Source organism: Nothoprocta perdicaria, unplaced genomic scaffold, assembly GCF_003342845.1.
Source record: "Nothoprocta perdicaria isolate Ctin4 unplaced genomic scaffold, notPer1 scaffold_261, whole genome shotgun sequence".
NCBI classification, from domain to species: domain Eukaryota; kingdom Metazoa; phylum Chordata; class Aves; order Tinamiformes; family Tinamidae; genus Nothoprocta; species Nothoprocta perdicaria.
Window position 1 is genome coordinate 802,556 of NW_020455490.1, and position 7,801 is coordinate 810,356.

The 7,801-nt window shown below is 40.8% G+C and overlaps 1 protein-coding gene across 1 annotated transcript in view; it reads right to left on the bottom strand.

The window, feature by feature from the left end:
• Positions 1 to 7,801, bottom strand: part of LAMA4 (laminin subunit alpha 4) — a 95,084-nt gene that overhangs the window by 21,892 nt on the left and 65,391 nt on the right. Inside the window, exons 18-23 of the mRNA XM_026040696.1 lie at positions 6,483 to 6,622; positions 5,163 to 5,336; positions 3,982 to 4,124; positions 3,664 to 3,826; positions 2,283 to 2,416; positions 1,781 to 1,952 (exon numbers count right to left, since the gene is read on the bottom strand). Of these exons, the coding sequence (XP_025896481.1) occupies positions 1,781 to 1,952; positions 2,283 to 2,416; positions 3,664 to 3,826; positions 3,982 to 4,124; positions 5,163 to 5,336; positions 6,483 to 6,622 (926 nt within the window). The remainder of the gene's footprint in view (positions 1 to 1,780; positions 1,953 to 2,282; positions 2,417 to 3,663; positions 3,827 to 3,981; positions 4,125 to 5,162; positions 5,337 to 6,482; positions 6,623 to 7,801) is intronic.

Sequence of the window (7,801 nt, forward strand, 5' to 3'; positions counted from 1 at the left end):
CTTTGCCACATATCTGCAGTGAAAGCTTCTGCCAGCGCTGCTGTGCTAGGTAAGGAGTGACTCTCTCCGGGGCCCTGATCTGCACTGATGTATTTGCTGAGGCTGGGCAGTGGCTGTGGTTTATTTGGTAACCTGAACTTGGTTTTAGTGTTGTGGGACTGTTAATATCTCAYGGTTTGGCTTCTGTTCTGTGGCTGGGTGACTTAAACTTTAGAAAAAGGATTTTTAGAAAAAAACTTTAGAAAAACTTAAACTTTAGAAAAAGAATTTCCTATTTTAGGAAATCTTCATGGAGCTGAATCTTTCTTGAGAAAGGAAGAGGAGAAGTAGGCAATCAAGTTATAATTAAAATTAACATCTGTAGCATATAGTCCTATTCCAAATTTGAGCATAAAGAAGTAGAAAGTACAGCTTAGAGCAGCTGTGCATCTCGGTTAATGCTCTTAATGCTAATGTTTGCATTCTTTTGTGGTGTTCATACTGTAAATGTCTACTGGAGACATGGGAACAATAATTCTCAAGAAAATCTGCAAGGCAAGAATTGCTGTCTCTGACACTAATTATCCCACCCTCAGAAGTCATTACTTAAAGTAGTAAAAGTAGGTTTTAATATAGTCCTTTTTAATGAAACTCCAGCTTGCATTTCTCTTGAGCAGCTTAAACTCAGAAATGAAACAGGGAATGTATTCAGAGAGTTCCTGAGCTATCCTTGCAGATGTGAGTAATGGGGGCTGCCTACGCAGTCCCTCTGAAGGCATCTCAGCAGACGTGGCCTTCCACGGCTGACATCCCACTTGATCACAGTTTCCACCATAACATACAGAGTGCATATATCACAGAAACAAATCTGTGATCTTCTGCTTGGAAAAAATGAGTGAACTGCAGTAGCACTGTTATGCTTTAGCAGCAGCTGCTTAGAGCAGAGTTTCCCAAGAATGAGGGTTAATGATGTAAAGCAAATTGCTGTTCAGAAAGTTCCTTTGAAAGTTACCTTAGAGCAAACACCAGACAGTAACTCTTCTGATRAGAGTGGAATTTGTTTCCTTCTAAATGTGCCATGCTGTGGTATGTGTAGGTCTGTAGATATGTGTGTGTTTGCAGATTGCATCCACTCAGTAACTCGTTTTCTGTGGCTTTGCTAACTCTAATACACCCAGGACTCAGGAGTTTGGTGTAGAGACATCCAACGAGCAGGTATCTATCATCTGAGTTTGCCTTCAGTTTACTCAGCCTTGAGGATAGTTGTATGCAGATYGTATTTTCCTCAGACCTTTGCAGAGTCACCCTCAGGTTTCAGAATAGCTGGTGACATTTGGATGGTGYCTTTTTGGGCTACTATTTTCAGTAACTGAAATAAATGTCAAACTCTAATACTACTCCAAGACACAGTTAAAAGGTGGTATCTACCAAAGTGGCTGCCCTATGGGAACTGCTTCATGAAAAAAGTCCTTTAGCTTTGACTCTACATTTAAGTTTAAATCAAGGTGCAAATACTGGGCTTAACTAGGTTCTCTCTCAAGGTGTCATTGCAGCAGTATGACCATTTGACTGTCTCTGTAGGAGAGCAGAGTCCAGCCCAGGGTCTCTGCTTCCCAAGGGCTTTCCCAGGGGAATTCCATGACTCTCTYAAGTGGCTCGACACTAGCTGACCACAAAATGTTTCATCTTCCCTCCAGTGAAATCTGAGGACATAAACATTTTAGGTTTCCCGTGACACTGCAAACACAGGAGAACTTGAGGTGCGTGCGGATAAAAGTTATCAGGAGAATTTGCTGCTCACCCCGTTAACCATGAGCAGGATGAGTCCGTTGTCTGTSGGCGTTCGAACTTCTATGTCAAAGCGGGTCACCTGGCTGAACCTTCCCCGTCTCTCAATGTTTCTTGCCACGGCATAGCCGGTGCCATCAAAGAAATAGCTCACAGCCCGGCTCTGAGTGAAAGCCAACTTATTTCTAGGAAAAAGAGAAGCAACATTTGGCAGAGCTCCCATACCAAGGCACCCCCTTTTAATTTGAGGATATCTAGAAGACTTTACAATTAAAAAAGATTTCCCAAAATGTTCTGAGCGACATGTGCTCTGCTTTGAAGGCATGAGCAAGGTTGGGAGAGGGTTAGTGTAAATAAGCAATCGGAAAAAAATATGTTCAGCTTGTATATGGGAGCAAGAGTCTCAGGTGGCAAAGTCAATATTCTGGAGAAAATTCTGGAGAAAAAAAGTTAATGCCTTGCCCTTTCTAGAGACCCGGCAGGCAGCGCAGCGCAGCGGCGGGCGCGTCGCCTACCTGGCGCAAGGCGGCGACGCGGCCGTGTCCATGTTGTGGACGCGCTTGAAGTTGTACAGACTGATCACGTCGTCGTTGAGCGTCGCCAGCTCCAGGCAGCCAATGAAGCCAGGCAGGTCCAGGCTGGGAGGCAGCTGCCAAGGCAGGGAAAGGGAGGAAGGTTACGTTTGTCATCGCGGTGTCACCAAACATTTGTGCCTGGGGTCGCCTTGGTTTCTGAGCTCTTCCTGTTTTCTAATGAATGGGATGGTGCCACTTTCAAATGGTCGTGGTCCCTTCCACCCTTAAGGATTCKATGCTTCTATGTGGCCGTGTGGCTGTCAGCTGCAGTTTAGAACAGCAGTTCAGGTAAGGCAGCTGCAAACAAGAACCCTCCTTGTCGTTTAAAGGGAGCAAACTTGGTGGAGAAGGGGAGGCAAATTAAGATCTTGCTTCTTTCATGGCTAATCACAGATCTTGATGTATGTGACATTTCTCCATCAGTATTTTATGGCTAATGTATAGATAGCTTTTTCTGCCTGAAAAATAATTTCACACTATGATAGAAGTGAGAGAAATGAGAGACCACTTAAAATACAGGGCACCTGGATTCAAAATCTGTACCAGTGGCTAATACTCAGTAGATATTATTTGAAACAGTTAGGAGGATATGGGAAGTCATTCTTTTAACAGAGCTCACTGCAAATGGAATTTAAATAGCCACATTAGTGAAGGGAATAAGCAAAAAAGTAAAGTTGACAGAGCTAGTGTATCGTTCTTCTATCATTAAAATACTCTGCCCTATGGACCAGCTGTGATATTAACACCTCTTGTATTTCAGACTCTGATCACTGCCAGTAACTTTTACTTGGCTTCTCATATTTTCCATTTTTGATTAAGATATAATAATAATAGTAATACAGAGATGCAGAAAATATATATATGCAGTTCTAAGATAAAATACATCTGCAGCGTATTGCCTGTGCTTTGGAAATGGATCATGTTTGTTTTTACTATTCTGGTAAATTTTTTAAGTATGAAACTTCTAAAGGACAAGTGGTACATTTCATATTTACAAAATAGATAATGATGAAGCAAAAACAGTTAGCTCTAAGAAAAAGAACTGTATGTTAATAATTGTAAATATGCAGTATCTGCTCCTATAGGAGAAGAGACCTATATGCAGCCTTCATGAAGCCTTATGCTTCCCCCTCTCCCTTCCCCTTCTTCTCCTTCCTCCTTTCTCTTTCTTCCTTCTTCCTTCCTCCTCCCTCTTTCCTKCATCCTCCTTCCCTTCCTTCTTATGATAAATAGAAGGACATTTTTCCATGTTGTAAGGGTAGTCCCAGCTAGATAGGTGCATGTTATTTAAGTCTGAATATAGAGTGTTTATCTGACTAACCTTGAAGCCTGGAGGCACACCACCAACATAGAACACAGTATTTTCAGGATCCAAATTCAGGAGAGAGCCAGGACCCGGAACTTCCCCCTTTTTGATGAATTTTTCTTCAGCTGTGCTGCTAAGGCTGGGCACAGTTAGAAACATTTTGCCATGTCTTCCAATCCTGAAGAGAGGAATTGCAGAAGAAGAAATTTCCATGTTCATTTTTTCCATTTTCATGTTAGACTTCAAACAAACAAAGAAGCAAACCAGGTCCCTAATTCCATGCAAGGCTTGTATATCCACAATGGTTTTGGTGAATGTACGTGAGCAGTTTACCTCTCAATTTTGACGATGCTGAAGTAAGACGGCCAGGTGCTGACTGGCTTGGAGTCCAGTGGTATCTCCACATCTTGGCCACCCAAATTATACACGTACACCAGATTATCATTTTTAATTGCAAGACCAAGGTAATTTTTTGCCTAAAACACCARTGGAGAAGGATGTCAGAGCTACAACACTGAGAGGGATTTAGTGCAGAATGTTAGTAAAGGACAGGCTATGTTAGACAAAATAACACCATAATACATGACTAACGAGCAAAAGCTTTTTACTTTGCTTTGCCAGACAGAACTGCACAGAATGAATCTGTCCTCTGGAATTTTATCTCATATCCATTTTGACTGAGGTCATTCAAGGTCATAAGGTATTTTCTGACTGAAATTTGTCGTGTTTAATTATAAGCTGTTCATCAGTATTTAGTGTGCAGTGCCGTATGTAAGGTAAAGTAAAACACATTTGTCTAAAGCCTAGGATTCATGCACTCTAATTAAATTTTCTGCCAAGAGGGGTTTCTTTTTAGAAAAGCTTAAAAGGAAAAGCCTGTCTCTTTACCCTTCTTGATTAATGGCTTGCCGGGATTATACCTGGCTTGTGAGGGATGTGATTTTTCTTCTTGCAGGAACCAAAGTTTAAAGAATACTTGTCTCACAGCCCTTACAGGTGGTGAGAGCATATGCTCTTTCTGCTTGTTTCAAATTAGTGATGTACAGAGTATACAACAGCAGCACAAGCCGCAGGGAAAGAAACCTTCTTATCTCGTGGACCTGTGAATTTAAAGATTTGGAATCCACGCTGTCAGCAGCATAAACCTGATTAAAATGTGAGCCGCAAGAGCCGGAGCGGTATCAGCAGGTGCTTCAGAGCTGCTCAGTACTGACTGCACAGGGCAGGTGTAGATGGCAGTGTGACAAGCTCAGCAGCACGCTGCACAGGCCAAGGAGTTTGCTTCTTAGTGAGAATCCTTCACTGTTTGGGGTGAGAAATCTCAAGGACAAGAGTCTCCGGAAGCCCTTGCTCTTAGCATGTCACTAAATCAATGACCAGCTTCAGTAAGACATATAGTAGGCACCTTGTATTTTAAGAACTGAAGGTAAGAGGAAAAAAACAAGAACAAATAAACTTCACACTGATTTCCACTTTTTTTTTGGATATAAAAAATAACTGGATTACTCTCTTACGTTTTTGTTTCCAAGGTACAAAACAAATCTGTCGGGAGATGCTTCCAGTTGAGGGTTGTCCTTCTGAAGCTTTATGTACAAGCTCATGGAAGTGAAAGACTTCAGTTCTTCCAGGTTGATCTTTGGATTGACTTCAACAGCTGACTGGCCTCCGAATGTCATAGAGACTTGGACCTGCAGTTGCAAGTGTGCCAAGTGAGACACGTTATTGCTGACACCRGAGACATGATTGGATGTAATTGTGCACGATTACATAGCCAGCGACCTCCTTTATTACCAGAGTGAAATTGCCACCCACTATACATTTATTTTAATCACCTGTGGAAAACTTTTTAAAGAAGATAAAGGGGATTCATTTTAAAATTAATTAAAACTCCTAATTAACTGTATTAAGTGTATTCTTAATGCAAATTAAATGTCAGTGTTCGTAGACATGCTTTGTTGAATATATCATTATGTATGGCACATAATAAAAATCTTACATAGCTATAAAGCTTCTATTCATAATTTATTCCTTTGGTTTGGAAGTAGCATGGACAATTTTCTGTTCACAATTAATCCTGTTTTATGACTGAATACACAGTGAAATATGTGAGATACCAATCAAATTTAAAAAAAATGTTCATTTTAATTCAAAATGCTTGAACATAACTAAAGAAGTGTGTTCAAAGTTTCAGCACTATATGCTTGAATGATGAAAAATGTTTAATACTGAGAGTGTGTAATAGTAAACTGAATTTTTGGTTTCTCTGAATGATTTCAAATACATTGTTTTAATTTTCAACCTCAGTATTGTTGTTATGGAAATAGCCTTCATAAGTTGTCAGTATGGTAATGAAAGTATTTTTGTATTTTTCTCTGTTAAATGTATATGAGACAGAGACTCTCCTTCTTTCAAAAAATTAAAAGAAAAATAAAGGAAATACTGTTGACAAGGTTTAATATAAACAGAGATTTATATTAAACTGCCATAATAACTACAGCTTGTAATTAAAGTTGCTAGTTAAATAGTGAACTATTAGCTTTAGCTTTAGATAATTCTTTTACTGTGGTAATTAATATGTGGTCATTAATATGGTGAAAATTACTTAAATTAAGTTGCTACCACAGTAGCAATACTCTACCATGGATACTATACTTGCTTGCAAATAGCAACTGAAAAAAAAATTATTAATATTCATAGGACTATGTTTATCCCACTGTTGGGGGGAGATARTGTCAAGATTTGGGTTTTTACTGCAGCCCAAGAAAATGGAGCTCTGAACAAGATGCATTAGATGATTAATTCTAGTAACTGGACATCCTGTCCAAAAGTTTTACCTTGCTTGCTACGCTCCTGGTTTGAGCTATTAACTCTCTAATCCTCTGAATGCTGGTGGAAATATTGTTTGCTGGTGCCTTCTGTTCTACTGTGCGCAGTTTGTCCAGGAGTTGAGGGAAGACTTCTGTAAGYTTCTTCACTGCAATTAAATGGAAATAAGTGACAACATGTAGGAGGCAATGATATCAGAAAGGGTGGTATTTGTCAAGGGCTAGTATTAGGAAAGTTTTTGGAAATAAGTTATCTTTGCACAAAGGGAAGTGCAAAGAGCTTCTAAGTACTGCTGTGTTCTTGCAGGTGTAATGCTTTGCTCAAGGAGCTTTGCAAATGTTAATCAGTTTAACCTTTTCATCTTTCTTTAAGGTAGATAAATGTTAAACCCTGTTTTAAAGATATGCTGGGTAACTGGAGCAGAAAGATTGTTTGTTCTGCATCTCACTAGACATCTGTGCCTGACCTGGGGATTGCATCTAGGAGCTTTGGTTCATGAGCTCTTCAGAGTCGTGGTAAGGGAGTTGCAGAGGTTGTTTCCCTGGGCTCTTAGCTGGGCTTCTCTCCCAGACAGCAGCAAGGGGATGTGTCTGTGCACAGTTCACAGCCCAGTGTTAACAGAAAAGCTGCTGCTTTCACACTGTGGGAGTAGGCAGGCCCAAGCTGGACAGTGGTAGGGCCCCTTAGCTGGTGATGCCTTTGAGCTTAAAATGCACCTCCTGTGTGCCCCAACACTAGTGCGTGGTGGACTCCCCAGCCACCACAGCTACATCTGCCCCGGGCACAAATCAGAGCCTGAGGGCACCTGTGTGAGAGGGGTTGTTGTCAAAGGCTGCTTTGTTGTGCTCCAGAGGGGAGAGTCTGTTCCCAGAAAGATAAGCAGACAGAAAAATAATTACAGAGAAAGGGGAATAGCCACCCCCAATTATAATCCAGTATCATCACATCAGATTCCGCTGACATGCTGCCCTTTGAAGGTTACTTACAGATCCCTTCATTTTTTCAGCTTTAATTAAATGAAGGTACAACTAGCTGAGTATGATTAAATGTGATTTTAGCCAAAAGCGGCATGTATATAAGAAAGAACTAATATTAATAGCTAATTTTTCATGACATGGCTCCCTGCAAATGCTAAGAGCAGGTTTGTAGGGTTTTCATTTCTGTTTTAGGGACTGTAAACTTGTGTCCTCCTGCTCTTATGTTCCTCCCCTCATCATCCCCCTCCTGATCTGGAGTTGTACTGAGATTATAAAGAGGGGAGGGAAGGAAGGAAGGAAGGAAGGAAGGAAGGAAGGAAGGAAGGAAGGAAGGAAGGAAGGAAGGAAGG